Source organism: Anomaloglossus baeobatrachus, chromosome 3, assembly GCF_048569485.1.
Source record: "Anomaloglossus baeobatrachus isolate aAnoBae1 chromosome 3, aAnoBae1.hap1, whole genome shotgun sequence".
Classification (NCBI taxonomy): domain Eukaryota; kingdom Metazoa; phylum Chordata; class Amphibia; order Anura; family Aromobatidae; genus Anomaloglossus; species Anomaloglossus baeobatrachus.
In genome coordinates this window covers 419,709,782-419,732,409 of record NC_134355.1, presented here as the reverse complement: position 1 = coordinate 419,732,409, position 22,628 = coordinate 419,709,782, and the positions used below count along the sequence as shown (strand labels likewise).

The 22,628-nt window shown below is 46.7% G+C and overlaps 2 protein-coding genes across 3 annotated transcripts in view; both read left to right on the top strand.

The window, feature by feature from the left end:
- The window catches only part of LOC142296564 (protein CLN8-like), a 31,080-nt gene extending 15,203 nt beyond the window's left edge, over nt 1–15,877 (top strand). For both annotated transcript variants that reach the window (XM_075340325.1, XM_075340326.1), the window contains 2 exons: nt 2,153–2,792; nt 12,942–15,877. In XM_075340325.1, coding sequence (XP_075196440.1) covers nt 2,220–2,792; nt 12,942–13,259 — 891 coding nt within the window. In that variant the 5' untranslated portion in view covers nt 2,153–2,219 and the 3' untranslated portion in view covers nt 13,260–15,877. The remainder of the gene's footprint in view (nt 1–2,152; nt 2,793–12,941) is intronic.
- Nucleotides 2,775–22,628, top strand: part of ARHGEF10 (Rho guanine nucleotide exchange factor 10) — a 291,401-nt gene continuing 271,547 nt past the window's right edge. Inside the window, exon 1 of the mRNA XM_075340320.1 lies at nt 2,775–2,792. The gene's annotated coding sequence lies outside the window, so the exon portion shown is untranslated. The remainder of the gene's footprint in view (nt 2,793–22,628) is intronic.

Genomic DNA, 22,628 nt, shown 5'->3' with positions numbered 1-22,628 from the left:
CAGCCTCTGCCTCCTTCATGAAACGTAATCAATGATGCTCATTTCAGGGGCTGGGCTAGTCCCAGCTCACTGCTCGATGTGCACAATGACAGCATGCTCTCTGTTTCAGGCTCAGATCAGTAGTAACGAACCAACAGAGCAGAGCGCAGCGCACTGTCGATGTGCAGTAGCAAAATAGCCATCGTACAGAGACAAGCGCTGCACCCACTAGTGACGTCACTTTCACTTGCAGGGGCGGCACAGGTCTCGTCTGGACTGTTCTGTTGCTAGCTCATAACTACTGATCTAAGCCGGCAACAGAACATGCTATCGTTGTGCACATCGCACTGTACACAGCGCTATGAGTCTAGCCTAGTCCCTCCAACAAGCTACACTGATGATGCTTTCTTTCAGGGTGGGAGCATAGACTGTGACAGTGATCGTAGACTCTGCCCCCTAATGACGGTTTGTTTGAGTATTCCAGCATGCCAGCATGCACTGGGATTCTCAAACAAAGAATCATCAGAGAGTTAAAAAAAAAAATAAATAAAACAGCAGTTAGTGTAGTGAAGGAAGGATAGAAAGGAAATAAATAGTGGAAAAAGAAAAAAACAAATAGGGCTAAGCAGGCATGGTATACTTGCCAGTCTCCTGCACGGCTGTAACGCTACTTCTGGGACCGCTCATTAAACTCATGCATGTGCACTGCTTCCATCGGCCCAACGCCCTGTGTGAAAGTGTGTCTGTCTGCTTGGAATCATATACGCTGTCTGCATGTGTATATTGGTATAAAAATAAGTAAATTAAAAAAATGGCATAGGGTCCCCACCATATTATTATTATTATACCCAGCACAGATAAAGAATACTGCTACAGCCTGCAACTCCCAGCAGTGTGTTTTATCTTGGCTGTGTATCAAAATAAGACCCCCTTCACACATTTGTGTCCTCGGTACGTGTGACATCCGTTTTCACGCGTACTGGAGACACTGACACAGACCCTTTAAAATCAATGGGTTTGCGCACACCTGTGTGTTTTCATACAGACCGTGTTTCCGTGTGCTCCACACAGCGACATGTTAGTTTTTCTCCGGCAGCACGGGTGTCACACAGACTGCACACTGTACTGGAGAAAACCAAGTGTTTAATAAAATGCTTTTCTATACTCACCTGTCTCCACCACTGATGTCTCCAGCACTACTGTCACTTGCTTCCGATCCCTGATAATTACATATGCACTTCACCGAGGACTGGAAGCAGCAGCAGCGCCGGACACAGCAGCACTGTGGACGGGTAAGTACAGAAGTTCATGCTTTTCATGTGCTATGCGAATGTAACACTGATAGCACACTGACGGCACACACTGAACGTGACACACATACGCACCTACACCACGGGCTGTGCAAAACGTGTGTGTTTTGCATGGACATGTGAAAGAGGCCTAAGAGGGACCCCATGTGGCGCATTTTTAAAAAAATATTTACCGTAATTAATTTTTAAAAAATGGTGTGCATTCCCCCCAATTTTGATACCTAGCCATGATAAAGCCGACAGCTGGGGGCTGGCATTCTCAGGCTGGGGAGGCCCATGGTTATTGGGCCCCCACAGCCTAAAAATAGCAGCCTGCAGCCACCCAGATTGTGCAACAATCCCGACACTTTTTACCCGGCTCATCCCGATTGCCCTAGAGCGGTGGCAATTGTCGTAATAAGGGGTTAATGACAGCTCAAAGCTTCCACTAAGCCCTAGATTAGTAATGGGGAGGCTTTATGAGACCCCCTCATTACTAATCTGTAAGTGAAAAGGAAATAAACTGGTAAGTATAAAGAGCTTGCTGTCATCCCCTTAGCCGTTTCTATCACCATTTTAAAGTTCATGATTTGGGTCCCCATAGACTTTTATGGGGACCGGTGTCCGGCCAGATATCCAAGATTAATTCCAGGGTTTGTTTAGATTTTTTTCGAAACCTGGTTAGACTAGCCGATCCTGGGTATCTGCGGGTCCATCCATCACTAATAAAACACGGTAGCTATTTTATCTAGCCTTGTGGTAGCAGCTTTAGTAATGTATACAGATTGTCGTAAGACTATTTTTTTGAGAAAAAAAAAATCCTTCAGGATGATTTCTGGTCTTTTGGGACCTTTCTTTATGTGTATTTTTTTTACATTCTGCAGGTAATATGGAAATGGACAATCCGGACAATGTATAATAAGAAGACGCCTGTATAAAAATAGACCGCACATGCACGACTCATTCTTCCTGAAGATGGCTGCACATCGTGATCTTGTGGCTGCTCTGAGCAGTTTTGACTTTGATTTGGACTATTCATCCTGGAACACCCGACTGATTCTGATAGTGGGTGGATTTTTATTTTACGTAGGCATTTTTGCCTTTGGTCACCTTGCATCACTAGTGCTTTCTGCCACTTACAGATCACTCCCTGCCAAAGAGAAGGTATTTTGGAGCCTTGCGGCTACAAGGGCAGTATTCGGAGTCCAGTCCATTGTGACTGGGCTAAATGCACTCCTCATTGACCCAGTTCTCATTGCTGATCAGATCACTGGTCGACAGAGCTGGGCTTCTTTTACCATCTTGATGGCAACTGGGTTCTTTCTTTTTGAAAACCTTGCTCTTCACACATCTAATTTTGTGTTCTGGACATTTGACATCCTTTTGGCTGTCCACCACATTTTTGCTTTTATAGGATATTCTGGTGCTGTGATCTGTACCACATCGGGACATTATTTGCCAATGGTTACATTATTATTAGAGATGAGCACTCCATTCACCTGTATTTCATGGATGCTGCTAAAGGTAAGACTATATTGTTGAATTTCAAGGGGATTTTCCCATAAACAAAAGCATTCACCTAACCACAGGACTCGTCTGATAGCCATGGATTATAATGGAGATCCCAGAATCCACAAATATCACCATCAGAGTTATTGCAAATGAATTCACAAGACCCGATCCATTAGCCACGTCAGCAATCTATATGGGTGCTGAACAGGAGTCCTGGCCTGGCACAATACAATAATGGATCACAAAAAGTGAGACACCGAAGAACAGCCACCAGAGGGCACTATGGTACAGATCAGTCGCTAAATACTGTTCTTGGTGCCTGAAGTCAAATATGAGTAAATAGTGTGTGCACAATGCTCATCTGTATGTTAGGGTAAACAAAGTGGGCAGAGTGTACCCCTAATAATCTGGTAGACAGTTTTTGAATTTCTATTGTATTACGTGCCGTGCTTCTCAGATGTATGTTATATTACAGGGGTTTATTCTGCAGGAGTGGCAGGTGTGCACCTATCCTGGGATAAAGTCCTAATGAATAGGACGTGTGAGGAAAATCCTGGGATATGAAGAGGAATTATGATTTCCAGTCATAATCGCTCTCATCACTCCATGGCAGTGCCCCTCCCTTCTTGTTCTCAATGTCCAACATGTGGGAAGGTGTCACATCCCAGCAACACATCCCATGGCCATCTCCTGTGATATGGAGATTAGATGACCTGGGAACAGTGGAGACAGGATGCCTCCCTGCCGTGACCCTGTAACAAGAGTTTGTATCTCATTATAAGGCTATGGAAGTATCCAGACAGAGCGACTCCAGTAAAATATGGTTCATATCTCGCAAGCCATATTTCCGATAAAAATGGCAACCATAAAAATGGTGTCTCTGCATGCGGATGACGCTGGCACACCTTTTTTATGGGAGTGGGAGCTTGGGAAGTACCCCAGGCGTGATATCAGCCAATGGGGAACTAGTAGACAAGTCATGAGTCCTCTCGTTCTGTAGCTAAATTCATAACTGTCACAATGAGAGCGTTGGCGTCCGCCTACGACGCTCCCAGGCAAAGTTATGGCCCATATCCCCTGATGTGGATATTGTCCATAACTCCAGCCAGGGGTGGAGCAGTGCTTCCCTCTGAGGTCACTAAGGTAGGAGGGTATAAGGATAAGGCTGCACATCAAAGTTAGATAATGGTATAATGCCTCAAGCATATGGAAAAATATTGGAAAATACAATGAAAAATGTATAAAAATAGTGCTCACTTCAGTTATCCTATTCAGTTATATGTAGTTTTTTTTCTGAATGTGAACACAGCTCCGCCCCTTTAGGCCATGTTTTTTCCATCTCCTATATAAGAAAGTCCTTGGTTACCCCTCTCCACCCACAGCAGTTTTTAATTGCAATGAGATGACACACAGTTAGGGTCACAGAGCTAGGGACCCCAATATAGAGATATACCTTGACGAGGTTTTGGGGCTCAGTTACATTGATCAATGCGATTGCTAAATATCTCCTTTTTCCTAATATTCATGGCAGGTATGCAATTCATTATTCACATGTTCAAGTTAGCAAGTAGCATTTTTCATTGTATTTTCCAATATTTTTCCATATGCTTGAGGCATTATACCATTATCTAACTTTGATGTGCAGCCTTATCCTTATATAGTATGTATTTTTTGGCTTGCACTCATAATATATATATTAGTGCTCACTTCAGTTATCCTATTCAGTCACTAAGGTAGGAGGGGACCTGGATTTGCCCAGGTTGATAACCCCAATTCGACCATTTTCCAGGGTTCTTTTGCTCGGGGGTCTGGTCAGGGAAGACCTGTGAGAGAGATCCTGGAAACCTGGTCCACGGCGCCCCCCTGTGGCCAGACGCACAAGGTAACTGCTGGAACTGTGTATGCCTGTTTGTAAACCATGCTTTGATTGTAACTGTACTCTGACCTATGTATATTCTGTAGATCTCCTATTGTATATATTTGTAGTTTCTAGTGTGGCTTCGGCCGATTAAATTATATAATTAATCTTGGGCTGTTCTGTTATCTCGATCTTGAATCCCATGTCTGTGTGTTCGGCTAATAGTTACCGTGAAGCGGTTGGTGGCAGCGAGTTGTGCCAAGGATTATTGTGGGGAGGCCAGTGAGATTCGGGAAGATTTTATATATTCCGCCCGCGGAGGTCGGGGGAATATATACCCTACTCTCACCGGGGACCCTTCAATAATCGGCATAAGTAGTATAGCGGCCTCCTTGCTTATTGTCGGGCAATTCCATAATTGGCCTGACTATAAGAGGGGCGCTAGAGAGCGCGTCACGTGCTCTGTCTGTCGGTCGGGAGGTATAAAGGAGGGGTGTGACTCCTGCTTGTTACCCCCCGATCGTGACGGTACTGGTAGTCAGCGCGGGGGATTTCTGAGTGACCCTCCCTGGTGGTTCGTGACATATTGGTGGCATAGCGGTGGGATCGAGATAATAGTGTGTGTGAGACCCATACTCCCAGACACTAAAGACTGCCTGCAGCAGCTGTGGCTGCTGGGGTCTTCAGACCAGACCAACACTAGAGTGTCAGAGTGCAGATACTGTGCGGTGTGTGGGTGCATCAGGTGGCAGTTCTGTGTCAGTGACCAAAGTCTGCAAGAATGGCTGATGGCACCAGGAGCAGAGCTATGCAACTGGCCAATGCTAATACAGGAGCCGAAGAGAGGGAGGACGGTGCTGTGGACAGCAATGAGGAGGTTGTCCACGAGTCCTCCAGGAGCCCGACGCCAGAGAACCGTTCTGCAGAGGACAGCGCACAACCTGGCAATTATGGACAAGATGAGGAGCAGCTCACCCAAGGGTCCTCAACGAGCCAGATGCCAGTCCTCCGCTCTGAAATGGACAGTGAATCACCGGGCTCTGCAGTGTGCCGCAGATCACCACGTGCCATTCCACCGAGCCTGGGAGGCTCGGATAGCCTTCTTCAAATGGCTATGGCCCTACTCCAGGCTGGAGACCGGGAGGGCTACAAGGAACTCATGGCAGAGCGCAGGGCAGCGTGTGAGGCTGAGGCTGCGGAGCGGCAGGCAGAGCGTGAGGCTGCGGAGCGAGAGCGCAGGGCAGAACGTGAAGCTGCGGAGCGCAGGGCAGAGCGCAGGGCAGCGTGTGAGGCTGCGGAGCGGCAGGCAGCGCGTGAAGAGCGAGAGCGACAGGCAGACCGTGAGCACCAGCTGCAGCTTGCCAAGCTCCAGCCCTCATCAGCCACACGTGACCTTCAAGACACCAAACTTCCAAAGGTCCGCGTTGAGGACTTCCCAGTGCTGGAGAAGGATGGAGACTTGGACTCTTTCCTGACTGCTTTTGAACGGACTTGCCTGCAGCACCATTTGGACAAGGACCAGTGGGCCAAATACCTGACCCCCCGTTTAAGGGGTAAGGCCCTGGAAATCCTTGGGGACTTGCCTACTGAGGCAGATCAGGGCTACGACACCATCAAGCGGGCCCTGATCCAACAGTACAACCTCACTCCGGAGTCCTACCGCAAGAAGTTCCGGACCCTGCAGAAGGGACCAAAGGACTCCTGGGCTGACCACCGGCGGGCACTTGCCCGAGCTGCCGACCACTGGACCCAAGGCCTGCAGCTTTCCATCGGACCAGAGATCCTAGACTTGGTCATCACAGAGCAACTCTTGTGGAACTGCCTTGAGGATCTCCGCCAGTTCATCCGAGACCAGAAGCCAAAGGGGTCCACGGCTACAGCTGCCCTGGCTGATGACTACACCAACAATCGGGCCCCTGAGGCCAGGAGAGCGGCCACCAGTAGCACCTGGAGAGGGGGTAAGATAAATTCTGCGACTGCCCCACTTGCCCCTAGACTGCAGGGGGTGTCCCCCCTCAACTCCCCTCTCCAGGCCCGTGGCAGAACCAAGACGGTGCCACCAGTGCAACCAACCTGGACACTTCAAGGCCATGTGCCCTCAGCGTCCCAAGGCCCCGGCTCCGTCCCCGTCCCAAGGGCCGCCCAAGGTGTATTGTGTGGGTGGGGGTGGTGGTAGGTCCCTGGACAGCTTCCAACCTGTCACCGTCGGCCGGTCTGTGACCATAGGACTGCGAGACAGCGCCTCGGAGGTGACTCTGGTGCAGCCTGAGATGGTGTCCCCCCAAGACTTGGTACCTGGAAAAACCCTCGCTGTCTCCGGGATTGAAGGCATTGACCCGGCGCTGCCTGTTGCTGGCATTTATTTGGACTGGGGCGAGGGGTGAGGGAGGTGGGGGTAACTGATCGGATCCCCGCAAACGTGCTACTTGGGACAGATTTGGGGCAGATAACCTCCCAGTTTGGGCCCCCCAAGGGCTGAACCTTCAGCCAGTACTGACATGACTCCTGACAATGTTAATGTGTTATCTATGAATGATGTAAGGGAGGGGGGAGTGAACTCTGATTTTTCGGCTTGCATAGACACACACACAGCTGCAGCTGTGACAGGGGAGGGGCTTGGAGAAAGGTGTGACCATGCCTCTACAAGTAATCAGCCAGTGAGCTGGGATCTGTTGCCCTCTGCAGGGATAAGCAGAGAGCAGGGTGCTGCAGGGGGAGGACCAATGTGTGGGGTGGGGGCTACCACAGCAAATGTGGGGTCCCCAGAGATTTCACAGCGGGGTTCTGTTGCTGCAGGGGGGGAACAGGCAGGTGAGATTGGGGCCGGTCCCGGAGCGGAAGTGCTCCCAGGTAAGATCTCGTTGCAGGGTTCCCCCACAACCAGGGTGTCAGGAAGCCAGGTAGGTCTGCCTGAACCGGCGACTTGGTCAGGAACGGAGGAGGAGCAGGTATGATCCACGGTCGCAGCGGCTGTGGCCGCTGTCACCCGCAGTGGGAGTGCTGGAAGCCAAGGGGCTTCCCGGAGGTCCGATAGCTCTTCCCCTTCTGACCAAGTGGCAGCCGAGTCAGGTGGAGGCCAGGACACAGGTCCCGGGGTACTGACCGAAGATGTGACAGTCTCGTCGATTCTGGCCACATCTAGTCAGGGGTTTCAGGCAGCGTTAGAAGCTGACGACAGCCTGAAAGCTCTAAAGGAGCAGGCGGCACAGCCTCCCTCGGACTCTGACCCGGAGCGAGTGGTCTGGGACCAAGGACGGCTGTACCGGGTCACTGTCCAGCAGGGTTCACCGGAGGCGTGGCCCAGGGACCGACAGTTGGTGGTACCCTATCGGTTCCGGACGGAGTTGTTGCGGATCGCACATGAGATTCCGATGGCCGGACACCTAGGGATCGCTAAGACCAAGGCCAGGTTAAACCAGCATTTCTACTGGCCAAAAATGGGGGCCGATGTGGCTGCCTACTGCCGTTCGTGTGAAACCTGTCAGAGTGGGGAAGGCGGGGCCACGCCCCAAAGCCCCACTGGTATCTCTGCCAATCATCGATGAGCCTTTCAGGAGGGTGGCTGTGGATCTGGTCGGCCCGCTGGCCATCCCCAGCAGCTCCGGGAAACGCTTCATACTGACGGTAGTGGACTATGCCACCCGGTACCCAGAAGCAGTGGCCTTGTCGTCCATTCGGGCTGACAAGGTGGCCACCGCCTTGCTGGAGATTTTCTCCCGAGTGGGTTTTCCCCAGGAAATGCTCACTGACTGGGGGACCCAATTCATGTCCCAGCTGATGGAGGCCCTCTGTAAGCAAGTCCAGGTGCGACATCTGGTGGCCAGCCCGTACCATCCACAGACTAATGGCCTGTGCGAGCGGTTCAATGGCACCTTAAAGCAGATGCTAAAGATGTTGGTCGACTCCCACGGGCGTGACTGGGAGCGGTATCTCCCACACCTGTTATTTGCTTACCGGGAGGTTCCACAGGCCTCAACGGGATTCTCACCGTTTGAGCTCCTGTACGGGTGACGTGTGCGGGGGCCCCTGGCTCTGGTGAAAGAGGCTTGGGAAGGGGATTTGGCCACCCCTGGAGTGTCGGTTATCGAGTATGTCATGCGCTTCCGGGACAAAATGCAGGCCTTGACGCAACTGGTACACGACAATATGGCTCAAGCCCAGGCCGATCAGAAGCGTTGGTACGACCAGAACGCTTGTGAGAGGACCTACCAAGTGGGTCAAAAGGTGTGGGTACTGGTCCCCGAACCACAGGACAAGCTTCAGGCAGCCTGGGAAGGCACATACCTCGTGTACCAGCAGCTCAACCCTGTAACGTACCTGGTCACCCTGGACCCTGCCCGTGGAAGGCGGAAGCCCTTCCATGTGAACATGATGAAGGCACATCATGAGCGGGAGGCATGTGCACTCCCTGTGTGCAACCTGCCCGAGGAGGGAGAAGCGGAAACCCTCTTGGATATGCTAGCCCAGGTTAGGGCAGGCGGATCCATTGAGGATGTGGAGGTTGGCCACCAGCTCTTGGAGGACCAACGGTCCCAGCTGTGGGCCACCCTACACCCCTTCCGGGGGTTGTTTACCAACCAGCCCGGAAAGACTGACTTGGCTGTCCATCACGTGGGGATCATCCCCCGATCCGGCGTTCAGCATATCTGGTCTCCCTGGAGGTGCAGCGACACATGCGCCAGGAGATTGACGAGATGCTGAAGCTGGGGGTGATCCATGCATCCAACAGCGCTTGGGCCTCGCCTGTAGTTCTCGTCCCTAAAAAGGACCGAACCACTCGGTTCTGCGTGGACTACAGGGGGCTCAATGCTGTCACGGTCGCCGATGCGTACCCAATGCCACGCATCGATGACCTGCTCGATCAGTTGGCCGGGGCTCAGTACCTGACCATCATGGATCTGAGCCGGGGATATTGGCAGATCCCCCTGACTCGCAAGGCCAGGGGAACGCTCTGCCTTTATTACCCCATTTGGACTGTACGAGTCCACGGTGATGCCATTTGGGATGAGGAATGCCCCTGCCACTTTCCAGCGGATGGTCAACACCCTGCTCACGGGACTTGAAGGGTACGCGGCCGCGTACCTGGATGACATTGCCGTCTTCAGTCCCACCTGGGAGGACCACCTAGAGCATCTAGCACGGGTGCTCAGGCGGATCCACCAGGCAGGTTTGACCATCAAGCCGGGAAAGTGTCAGCTGGCCATGAGCGAGGTCCAGTACCTTGGTCACCGGGAAGGCGGGAGAACTCTGAAGCCCGAGCCTGAGAAAGTGGAGGCCATCGCATCCTGGCCCACCCCCAGGACCAAGAAGCAGGTGATGTCCTTCTTGGGGACCGCCGGGTACTATAGGAGGTTTGTTCCACGCTATAGTAGCCTGGCAAAGCCCTTGACGGACCTCACCAAGAAGAAGCTGCCCTCTGCAGTCGATTGGACAATGGACTGCGAGACAGTCCCTAAAGGACGCCCTGTCCAGCCCGCCCGTGCTACAGGCAGCCGACTTCATGCGGCCGTTTTGTAGTACAGACCGACGCCAGTGACTTCGGCCTCGGTGCGGTGCTCAGCCAGGTGGACTCTGCGAGCCAAGAGCACCCAGTCTTGTACCTGAGCAGGAAGCTGTTACCGAGGGAGGTGGCCTATTCCACGATTGAAAAGGAATGCCTGGCCATAGTGTGGGCCCTGCAGCGTCTGCAACCCTATCTATACGGGCGCCACTTCATCGTGGAGACGGACCACAATCCCCTCAGCTGGTTGCACACCGTCTCTGGGACGAATGGACGGTTGTTGCGATGGAGCCTTGCGCTCCAGCAATACAACTTCACCATTCGCCACAAAAGGGGCCGGGACCACGGTAACGCAGACGGGCTGTCCCGACAAGGAGAGGTCGCGGACGGGCGCACGGGGGAACACCGGAGTGTGCTGCCCCCTAGCGCCCTCAAAAGGGGGGAGGTGTGAGGAAAATCCTGGGATATGAAGAGGAATTATGATTTCCAGTCATAATCGCTCTCATCACTCCATGGCAGTGCCCCTCCCTTCTTGTTCTCAATGTCCAACATGTGGGAAGGTGTCACATCCCAGCAACACATCCCATGGCCATCTCCTGTGATATGGAGATTAGATGACCTGGGAACAGTGGAGACAGGATTCCTCCCTGCCGTGACCCTGTAACAAGAGTTTGTATCTCATTATAAGGCTATGGAAGTATCCAGACAGAGCGACTTCAGTAAAATATGGTTCATATCTCGCAAGCCATATTTCCGATAAAAATGGCAACCATAAAAATGGTGTCTCCGCATGCGGATGATGCTGGCACACCTTTTTTATGGAAGTGGGAGCTTGGGAAGTACCCCAGGCGTGATATCAGCCAATGGGGAACTAGTAGACAAGTCATGAGTCCTCTCGTTCTGTAGCTAAATTCATAACTGTCACAATGAGAGCGTTGGTGTCCGCCTACGACGCTCCCAGGCAAAGTTATGGCCCATATCCCCTGATGTGGATATTGTCCATAACTCCAGCCAGGGGTGGAGCAGTGCTTCCCTCTGAGGTCACTAAGGTAGGAGGGGACCTGGATTTGCCCAGGTTGATAACCCCAATTCGACCATTTTCCAGGGTTCTTTTGCTCGGGGGTCTGGTCAGGGAAGACCTGTGAGAGAGATCCTGGAAACCTGGTCCACGGCGCCCCCCTGTGGCCAGACGCACAAGGTAACTGCTGGCACTGTGTATGCCTGTTTGTAAACCATGCTTTGATTGTAGCTGTACTCTGACCTATGTATATTCTGTAGATCTCCTATTGTATATATTTGTAGTTTCTAGTGTGGCTTCGGCCGATTAAATTATATAATTAATCTTGGGCTGTTCTGTTATCTCGATCTTGAATCCCACGTCTGTGTGTTCGGCTAATAGTTACCGTGAAGCGGTTGGTGGCAGCGAGTTGTGCCAAGGATTATTGTGGGGAGGCCAGTGAGATTCGGGAAGATTTTATATATTCCGCCCGCGGAGGTCGGGGGAATATATACCCTACTCTCACCGGGGACCCTTCAATAATCGGCATAAGTAGTATAGCGGCCTCCTTGCTTATTGTCGGGCAATTCCATAATTGGCCTGACTATAAGAGGGGCGCTAGAGAGCGCGTCACGTGCTCTGTCTGTCGGTCGGGAGGTATAAAGGAGGGGTGTGACTCCTCCTTGTTACCCCCCGATCGTGACGTACTGGTAGCCAGCGCGGGGGATTTCTGAGTGACCCTCCCTGGTGGTTCGTGACAGGACGCGTGTGCGATACTTGCTATTGTGAGCCACTAGATATCTGTAGACGTGACATCACTGGCCCCATTGTTCAAGAATAGCTGTAAATGTTTGTTTATGGAAAAAAAGTCATCCCCTCAAAATAAGCCCTAACCCATCTTTTGCACCAAAAAATAATTTAAGACCCTGTCCTATTTTCGTGAAAAAAACCCAGAATATATGTCACTAATCTGCTCCCATTCACACCATGACCACAGCCAGACCATACTCAAGGTTTCTTTGCAATCCATAATAATTAAGACACAAAGATGGACGTAGAATTGGGTATTCATAATATTTGCATTGTATCTAAAGAAAAATAACGCTAATTGTTGCTAAAGTGTGCAGAATTTAAAACTGGATTATGGATAAAAATAATTAATTGCTGTATTAGCAACTTGTTTTAAAGCCCCACTCCAGCATTTAATAATAATATTATTATTATTATTATTATTATTATTATTATTATTATTATTATTATTAATAATAATAATAATAATAATAATAATAATAATAATAATAATAAAATATTTATTATTTCACCCATGGAGTGCTACTTTAGGTACCATGTCCCCATCTTATACTCCTCTTTCAGCATCTTCATCTGTTTTCAGCTCTGCTCCCGTCCGTCTTTGGCAGTTTGTGATCTGCCAATAGTTCCAGTGTTTCATAGAGAACGCCAGCGGTCACAAATTAATACAAGTCTACGAGAGCCTCGTTCTGGCTCTCATAGACTTGTATAGAGAGCTTGTGATGTAACCTTTTAAATTCTGGATAGTGAGAAGTTACAGGCATAAGATGGTGCCATGGGATCGGAGCGACACACAAAAAAAGGTGAAGACACCAGTGGGTGAGTTTAAGATCAGAGGCAGGCGACTTAGATTTAAAGCAAGACCACTCCATTACTGAAAGAAAAAAAACCAAACCACTGGATTGGTACTGTAGTTGAGGTCACCATATTTATGTTGTCTACCTTCAAATTTTGCATGCATTTTACTAAAATACTTTTATTTCTCATCTCATCTAGGCAGGCTGGTCACAAACGTTATTTTGGAAGGTGAATCAGTGGATTATGATTCACATGTTCCACTGCCGCATGGTCCTTACTTATCATATGTGGTGGGTATCTCTTTACAACTGGGACCGTCTAGTGACATCTGTGTCCATGTTGTACCTAGCCTTCTTCTTTGTTGGAATGACTTTAGTTACGCTCATACTAAACCCGTACTGGACCTATAAGAAAACACAACAGCTGCTGACTCCTGTAGACTGGAACTTTGACTCAACTTCCAAAAAATCTTCAAGGGATAAAAATGGTGGAAATAACACAAAGAAAAATGAATAGTACTTTAAGATGACCACAGTTACTGCTCTCAGCAAAGATTAAATTAGAGCAGTGTTTTCTTCTGCAGAGTTTAGAACTATCCACTTGAGTAGGTATGATATGTGTTTACTCCTTTTTGTTTACATTATATATATATATATATATAATTTTTTTTTTAAAGGGGTTGTCTAGACTTAGGGTCTGCAGTCACCCTAAAGGGTGCTTTACAAGCTGTGACATCGCTAACGATATATCGTCTTGGGTCACGTCATTAGTGACGCACATCCTGCGCCGTTAGTGACATTGCAGCGTGTGACACCAAGGAGCGCCGATCAATGAGCGCAAAAACGTAAAAAATCGTTGCTCGTTGACACGTCGCTCCTTTTCAAAATATCGTTGCTGCTGCAGATACGATGTTGTTGGTCGTTCCTGCGGCACCACACATCGCTATGTGCGACACCACAAGAATGACGAACATCTCCTTACCTGCGTCCACCGACAATGAGGAAGGAGGTGGGCGGCATGTTCCGGCCACTCATCTCCGCCCCTCCTCTTCTATTGGACGGACGCTTAGTGACGCCACAGTGTCGTCGCTGTGACGCCGAACGCACCTGCCCCTTGAAGGAGGGATTGTTCGGTGTCTCTAGCGACGTCGCTAAGCAGGTATGTGCGTGTGACGCTGCCGTAGCGATAATGTTCGCTATGGCAGCGATCACCACATATCGCATAAACGACAGGGGCGGGAGCTGTCGCTCGCGACAAAGCTAGCAAATCGCTAGTGATGTTGCAGCGTGTAAAGCACCCTTAAGACTGCAGACTTGTGTATCCTCACAGCGCGTGCACTGAGTGTTATGAGGATTTTCTGGCGTCAGGAACAGGCAGTTATGTGAGCACAAGTATGCGATTTTCACACTTCCGGCCACATGCCAACTAGACTTCTCTGGCCTTCTGTTAGTGCACCTGCATTGAGCAAAGCTGCTCTCATCTAGTCAGCACATGACAGCATGTATGCAAATCACATACTTGTGGTCATATGTCCGCCTGCTTCCCGCACTGGAGAACCCCACAGCATGCAGTCTGCAGTCACTCTAAGGGCCCTTTCACACTGCATTATTACTTACGTTCACTGGTGCCGTCGGAGCTTCTGTCCAAACCCCCCTGCAAGGCGGCTTTCGGATGCATGCGCCAACGGGGCCATTGACTATAGTGGTGCAGACGGAGTCACCATAATAACGCAGTGTGAAAGGGCCCTTAGGCTGGACACCCGCTTTCATATATCCATTCTAGTTATGTAAAGCACATTTGTTCATAGACACGATATGACTAATAGATTTGATTTTTGGAAAGTATAAAGCTAGACTTACAATTAGTGCTACATAGTATGTACTTTGAGTTAATCTATATTGTGTACGATAATTACTGCAGCACAGTTAACCTCATTCTTTCCCCTCGTGGGGGGGGACTTTCTTTAAGGCTCAAACAATGCACTTAAGACTGTCATGTATTTTTTTTTTTTTCTTTTGTTTGATTTTTATTGAAAGGTTTGAAGACAGAATGATAATGTTTAAATCACAAAAATACAAGCTTGACTAGGAAAAAGGAACACGTGACAGTCAGCAGATATAGAAACAAAAAATCAAAGGCGACGCCCATATGAGCTTAGCACTTAGGGGTGGTTTTATTTGTTCTATTTTATGCATATGAAAAGGGGTATATATTATAAGACTACAAATGTTTCTTCTGTGTTTTTTTTTTTTTTTTCTGATATGGGAACATGTTAATGTAATTTAAAGGTCTTTGTTCGCCGGCTTTTTGCAATGTAACACTACGTGTGCATGCTTATTGCTTGATGATTTGGCTCTTTTGGAAATACCCACTCAGTATTTTAGAGCTCGCACAAAAGTAAAGTGAATCATGCGCTTCCAGCTCTGACGCCACTGCCCTAGTTTGTCCTTAGAAATGTGAAAATGGTGCACACAAAACGCTACTTAAATTCTTAGCCAACCTGGGTTATCCCTTTATGTTAGAATCCCCTGACAAAAGCCGATCAATCTTGCCATATAGGACCACTAGGATCGGCTGGAATCACAAGGGGAAGAAGAAATGCCAGGCCCTCCAAAGAATTATCCTGATTTTTGGTTAGCAAAAATTAATTGAAGAATGAAGTTATATGAGATATATTATTTATTTTGCTATATAGTGATTATCGGCACATATGGAGTATAGATTGCTTGAGCTAAAATAATCAATGTTGAACTTTAACGTCTAACGTTAGGAGCTCCTACTAGGAGTGAATGCTATTAGTTTGCTTTGTTCTATGCTGAATGGGCGTTCTTTCACTCTGCTCTAACAATTGGATCTTGGACACTATTTGGCTGAATTTTGGATCCGTGAAGGGTCACACTTCTCCCCAACAGGAACTCACATTAAGGAAGACGCCACATCAAATGGCAGTTGTCTCCATCTACCTTGGAGTTTGGATACTATTGGGCTGAATTCTGAATCAGTTGAGAATCGCATTCTATCTTACGAACTACCAAAAAGGTTAGACATTAAAGCACCACTCCAGCATTTTTTTTTTTTTTTTTTAAATTTCACTGCTGGAGTTGTGCTTTAAAGGGAGCCTGTCATCAGAAATTTTGCACTAAACCTAAAAGATTCCCCCTCTGCAGCTCCCGGGCTGCATTCTAGCAATGTTCCTGTTGTTCTTGTGCCCCCTTTCTGACCAAAATAAAGACTTTGTAAAGTGGTACCTTTTTGTATTCAGATCTTGATAATGGTACACGGGGGCGGGCTCTCTGGTGTCCGCCTCCACTGTTCTGCGCAAGCGCTGGCCAGCTTACCTCACGTCACCTCTTTGAAATTGCGCGATGGGGGATGGCCTAAAGCGACAGGAGGCAGACTAACGGACACCAGAGAGCCCGCCCCCGTGTACCATTACCAAGATCTGAATACAAAAAGGTACCACTTTACAAAGTCTTTATTTTGGTCAGAAAGGGGGCACAAGAACAACAGGAACATTGCCAGAATGCAGCCCAGGAGCTGCAGAGGGGGAATCTTTTAGGTTTAGTGCAAAATTTGTGATGACAGGTTCCCTTTAAAAGAAGTCCCCTGTCCCTGTCTTAAACTCGCTTTCCGGCATCTCCATCTGTTAGCAGCGTTGCTCCTGTCGTTCTTCTGCAGAGTGTGATCTTCTGGCAGCTTCAGTGTTTTATGGAGCAAGTCTATGAGAGCCTAGTTCTGGCTCTGATAGACTATGATTGAAAGCTTGTGATTTAAGGCTATGTGCGCACGTTGCGTACAAGCCCTGCAGAAATTTCTGCAGCGATCTGAAGAGCACATGTGCGCTTTAGATCGCTGCAGAAATGTCCGTAGTGAGCGCCGATTCCATGCGCTCTGCCTGCAGCTCCTCCCATAGACAGAGCAGGAGCTGCCGGCAAAGCGCAGGAAAGAAGTGACATGTCACTTCTTTTTGCGCAGCGCTTCGGCAGTAGCCGAAGCGCTGCGCTCTTAGACGCCACGTGCGCACGGCCCCTGCACAATCTCCATAGACTGTGCAGGGGCCGCAGGACGCATGCAGTTACGCTGCGCTACAAAGCGCAGCGTAACTGCATGTTTTTACGCAACGTGCGCACATAGCCTAAGAGTGATGTTTAAACGTTAGACATTGATTATTTTATATAACGCAATTAATACGCTATATGCACTGACGTGTGTGTGTGTGTGTGTGTGTGTGTGTGTGTGTCTATATGTATGTATATATGTATGTATATATATATATATATATATATATATATATATATATATATATATATATATATATATATATATATATATATATATATATATATATATATATAATATATATATAAACATTTTTACACATTATAGCAAAATATAATTAGTAATATATAACATTTGGTGGGTATATGTATTTTATCATGCTGCAATTGGAGTTAGGAGTGCCTGGTGACTTTAGCATAAGTTGTCATTTATATGGCTTTTCCAATTTACTAGCAATAGCAAGCCATTTGTAATGTAAATGTATCGGATGTGCTGCTTCTCATCTTCACTTATAGCTATTGGAATTGTGCTCCTCTGTTCTTTGTTAGACAAATGCCCACAGTGTGATAGTATTACAGGTTTATCCTGTCTGGGTATAAACTTTAAGATTGCAATTCTTGAACTGTGTATTATATCATGATGATTTTGTCTGGATTGTTATTTATTGTTTATGACAAACTTTTCCATTCCTGTAGAAAGTATTCTCTATAGTATAACTTTGAGTACTCTAACATGTGCACTTAATGGCCACTTTATTAGAGACACGTGTGCTATGCATCCTAAGTGCATTATACATTTTCACAACTGCAGACATTTCTTGTGTCGTAGATTTCACTTGGTGTTGGGCATATTTCCAGTAAAATTTGCCCATGCTGAGTTAAATTTTGCACAGATTAGGTGTATAGTACTAAACTGTTCTGAACAGCTTGTAGTATATTTAGCTCAGACATGCTCTATACCAAAGCTTGGCAAACTGGCCTTTTGGGCACAACCGTCCATTTGGCAAAGTTTTTTCATTTTTTTAATATCTCCTCTCCAGTGTAGATATATTGGCTTGTAAAATTTAAGTTATTTATGTTACAATTCAACTGGGAACCACCAGTGTTTTATCTCTGGGGGTATCTAGTTCCCCTACATGAAGATGACCAATTGATAGGCAAGCAGCATAATGCAGAGGTGAAAAGAACACACCCTCCTCTCCTCATTGAGCTCCGCAGCTAGCTAGAGGCACAGCAGATTTGAGTTATGTATCATTACAAACACTTCTTATCTCGCAGTGCTGTCAGCTCTCACCCTCCACCCACATTGCTCTGAAATGAGATCTGGAAATGTTTATAATGATGTATAACTCAGCTGTATCTCTACTCAATAGCTGTAGAGTCTAGTGATGAGAGGGGGGCATTTTCTTTTCTCTTCTGCATATTGCTGCTTGCTTATGATTGAGCAAGAAGTAAACACACCCAAAGACAAATTTATAACGCCCAGTTGCCTCGCCTTTCTGTTTCCCTTAGAAAACAATTATATCCACAAAATCCCTTTCACACTACTCTTTGTATGTCGTTGTATGAGGAGAAAACTCTATAAGTTGGTATTTATTAAAATGATGGCCCTGGCTAGTCTAGTACTTATGATCCTGTATCGTCAAAGTCACTTAAATTTCTCAATATTCCCATTTTGATGTGGATAGACCTGAACCTGGTCCATGGAAAACCTGCTAGCTTTTAGGCTACCTTAAGGGTCATGTGTCTGATTTCCATCAGCTCCAATCATAAAAGGGCAGGAGTCTCTTATAAAGTGGCTATTCAGTATAGATTTAGTAACCCATCATGTGGGGGTCATAACTCGAGAGCACTTATACTTGTATTACATGGTTTCCTATTCAATTGATTGGATGTCATTTGTTACTGTATTTTTTCTTCAGAATCAGCTGATATCATAGTGAACTGATGGTAATTCCATCTAAAAAAATAAGCTTCTCCTAATGGTACAACCACTTTAAAATATAAAGTTTCTTTACATTACAGAAATTAATTAAAGGCATAGATTATAAATATTAAAATGTTTTAAGTAAGTCAAGAGTTTAGGACATCCCTTAACTAACAAAATAAAATCAATTATACTTTAGCGGAGTCTGAAGAATTAAGGCTTGGACATTTTCTGAATGTAAAATATAGAAGTGTGAATGCATTATTTCATTGTGTTGATCAATGTCCTCATTAAGTATGTCAAGATGTTCACATTATTCCTTTTTTTTTATATTAAGTATTGACATGTTCTGAGAGCCATTTGTTAGACATTTTCCTCTGGGTAGAGGTCTTTATGAAAAAAAAAGAAGTAATACTTAACAATAGGATCACCTATGGCTTCAGTGCTCTCTATTGGGGCAAGAAGTGATGGCTTCCTTTCCACCAGGGTCAGGTAACCGGTGGTTGGGACGTCATCACTTCCGGTACTGATAGAGAGCAGAATTGTCATGAAGAGATTCTATTGGTGAGTAATGCTTTTTTTTTCTTAGGAATCTACCCTTTTTGTTTACTTTTTTAAAAAAAAAAAAAATGGAAATGTCTTAAATTTTAAAGAAAATTTATGTTTTTGAAACTAAGAGTAGAATAATAAATTCCAGATCAGTGTTCTGAATATTTGCTGCCTATGTATTAAATCAGTGCACATTATCAGTGTCTCAGATGTCGTAATAATAATTATTATATCAATTCATTCTGCAGCACCTATTTACAATTAGAATAACATCTGATATACATAATTGGGAGAACACAATGGGTACATGTTGTTAATTTTATTCACGGGACCGGCATCTTTGTATTATGTGGAGTGAAAAATAAAGCTGTGTGAACTTATTATGTAGCCAGTGTTTAAATGAACCAGTCATGGGGAAAAAAAAAAAAAAAAAAAAGTTATGGGGTTAATCTGTAGGTTCTAAAACTGCTTGTCCACTGAACTAAGAGCCCAGCTACTGGGAGGCAATGAGCATTATTCCTATTGGCAGCCTCGGGCATTCAGTCATCAGGGTGGGAGCGGTGCGGCGGCCTCAATCACTGCTCAGTGCATAGTAAGTGGCAGCTGTAACCGCGCCACCGACACTGATTGACATCCGACTCTAATCAGAAACTGTCAGTCAGTTGTGTGAGCGGGGCTACATTCAGAGAACGGCTAGATCTGCAGCAGATAAAACACTGATTTTATCACGCTGCAGCAAGCAGTTCAGTGAGTGACACATCTGATATCCTGACCTCTACCCCTACATCATACTGACTTTAGATACGTTAGCAAAAGCCTAGTTACAGATTTACCTTAAAGAATCCATTTTAACCCCCTTCCTACCAAAGCCAAATATGGAAAAAATGTGCAATTTATGAACTTTTAAATTGTATGGTCTAACAGTCCTGATTAATAAATAAGATCCGCTCTGTCTTCTTTTGTTACCATAATTTTTTTTCTTTATTATTTTATAGTATTTTACTGAAATTCACAAAACCTATGCGTAAATATTTTTTGTTCGGGTCCACTTCACATTTGAAGTGCCTTTATGGAAGCTATGTCTCTTTCATTCTCTTCCTTTCTCATTTTCTTGTTATTTATTTCACTGTTGTGGCTCGTAGCACACGGTATGATTTTGTGGGGCGTCTTGTGACACCAGACGCTGAGCAGTGACGGAACAGGGCGAGACGGTGATAGCATGTGCAGCCGCTAAGTAACATGACAGGTGAGATGTTCATTAGTGGGGTGCGGTATATTATATGGGTTTGGGTTGGATGACGCCAATCCCTGATGACGTTTTCCAATGAAATGCGCTTTGGAGTAGTCGCCATCCCATAACAGACCTCTTAAGGCCCAGTCACACTAAACAACTTACCAGCGATCCCAACAACGATACAACCTGATAGGGATCGCTGGTAAGTTGCTAGGAGGTCGCTGGTGAGATGTCACACTTGGCGACGCTCCAGCGATCCCACCAGCAACCTGACCTGGCAGGGATCGCTGGAGCGTCGCTACACGTGGAAGCATGCTACGCTTGGTAACTAAGGTAAATATCGGGTAACCAACCCGATATTTACCTTGGTTACCAGCGCACACCGCTTAGCGCTGGCTCCCTGCACACCTTGCCACAGTACACATCGGGTTAATTACCCGATGTGTACTCTGCTACGTGTGCAGGCAGCCGGCTTCTGCGGACGCTGGTAACCACGGTAAACATCGGGTAACCAAGAAGCCCTTACCTTGGTTACCCGATATTTACCTTCATTACCAGCGTCCGCCGCTCTCGGCTGTCAGTACCGGCTCCTGTTCCCTAAACTCCTAGCCACAGTACACATCGGGTTAATTACCCGATGTGTACTCCAGCTACGTGTGCAGGGAGCTGGCACTGACAGCTGAGAGCTGCGGATGCTGGTAACGAAGGTAAATATCGGGTAACCAAGGAAAGGGCTTCTTGGTTACCCGATGTTTACCGTGGTTACCAGCGTCCGCAGAAGCCGGCTGCTCACTGCACATTCAGTTGTTGCTCTGTCGCTGTCACACACAACGATGTGTGCTTCACAGCGGGACAGCAACAACTAAAAAATGGTCCAGGACATTCAGCAACAACCAACGACCTCACAGCAGGGGCCAGGTTGTTGCTGGATGTCACACACAGCAACATCGCTAGCAAGTTGTGCCTCAGCAGCGATGTTGCTTAGTGTGACGGTACCTTTACAGGTGTTCCTTGTTTTTACAACTTGGCCATTTATTTCCGTTTGATGCACATTTCTCCCATTCGGTACTTGCAGCAAAGCCAGTGGATACGTATTTCAGTATTCGTGAATTTGTGATACTTTTTTATTGTATCAATTGTTATTCTCTCTCCTCGAACCATAAGACAAATCTAGGTGTTAACGTTCCTCATTTAATAAAGATTTATACTTAATCAATTTTTGTCTCATGTGTGAGTGCCTGTTATTTATTGATAGGGTATAAGTTGTTAGGTTATTTGCAGTGCATGGTGATACATACATTCGGCATGCACCCATATTTTCCTTATCTATCTATCTGTTGCCAACATTTGTTACTGCAATGCACCATTGCAGGGAGAAGGGAAGACACATCATATTGGAGTGCACATTTTGCTGGAAAAGATTGTGGATTCCATGTCACAATAGCAGAACTCCTAAGGTGCCAGAACAGCAGAATTCCCCGAATGTGACCCCCCCTATAACAAAATACACACCAAAATGAGTTAATCTTTGTGTGCAGCATAGATGGTTCCCCAAAGTTTTCACCCATGAGCCATGAAGATAAAATAAATTATACTCGTATAAATGTTTTTTAATACGGGTCTCTTTTTTTCTTTCTTTTAAGAGCTATACCTGACATTTTTTAGCCGCCTAAGTCATGTGGAGTCTTGACGGTTTCAGGACAAAATGGTGTTTTACTTAATCCCACTATAGAATTTCAACTTTCACCATTCTGATCAGAATATTAGACCCATTGCAGGTTAAATACCTATCTGTGTTACACTGACAAAAGGCATATTGCACTCTGCTCATGGCAAGGCCTAACAGGCCATCAAACTTAGCAGACCCGGAAGTCATTCTTGGACCCATCTCTCATCCTACAACCCCTCTCTCATCCTACAACCCCTCTAGTTCCCTCTTTCCCAAACCCTTTTAAATGCTGCAGTTGCCATTGACAGTTGCATCTAGAGGAACAATGCTGGCATTAGACCTTGCTCTTACTGCTGGAGCTTGGCTGCTAATTAAGCCAATCTCCCTTGATGATTGGGCCGGTCACCAGAGCTGTGGAGTCGGAGTCTGAGGCTGTGTTTATTTTGGT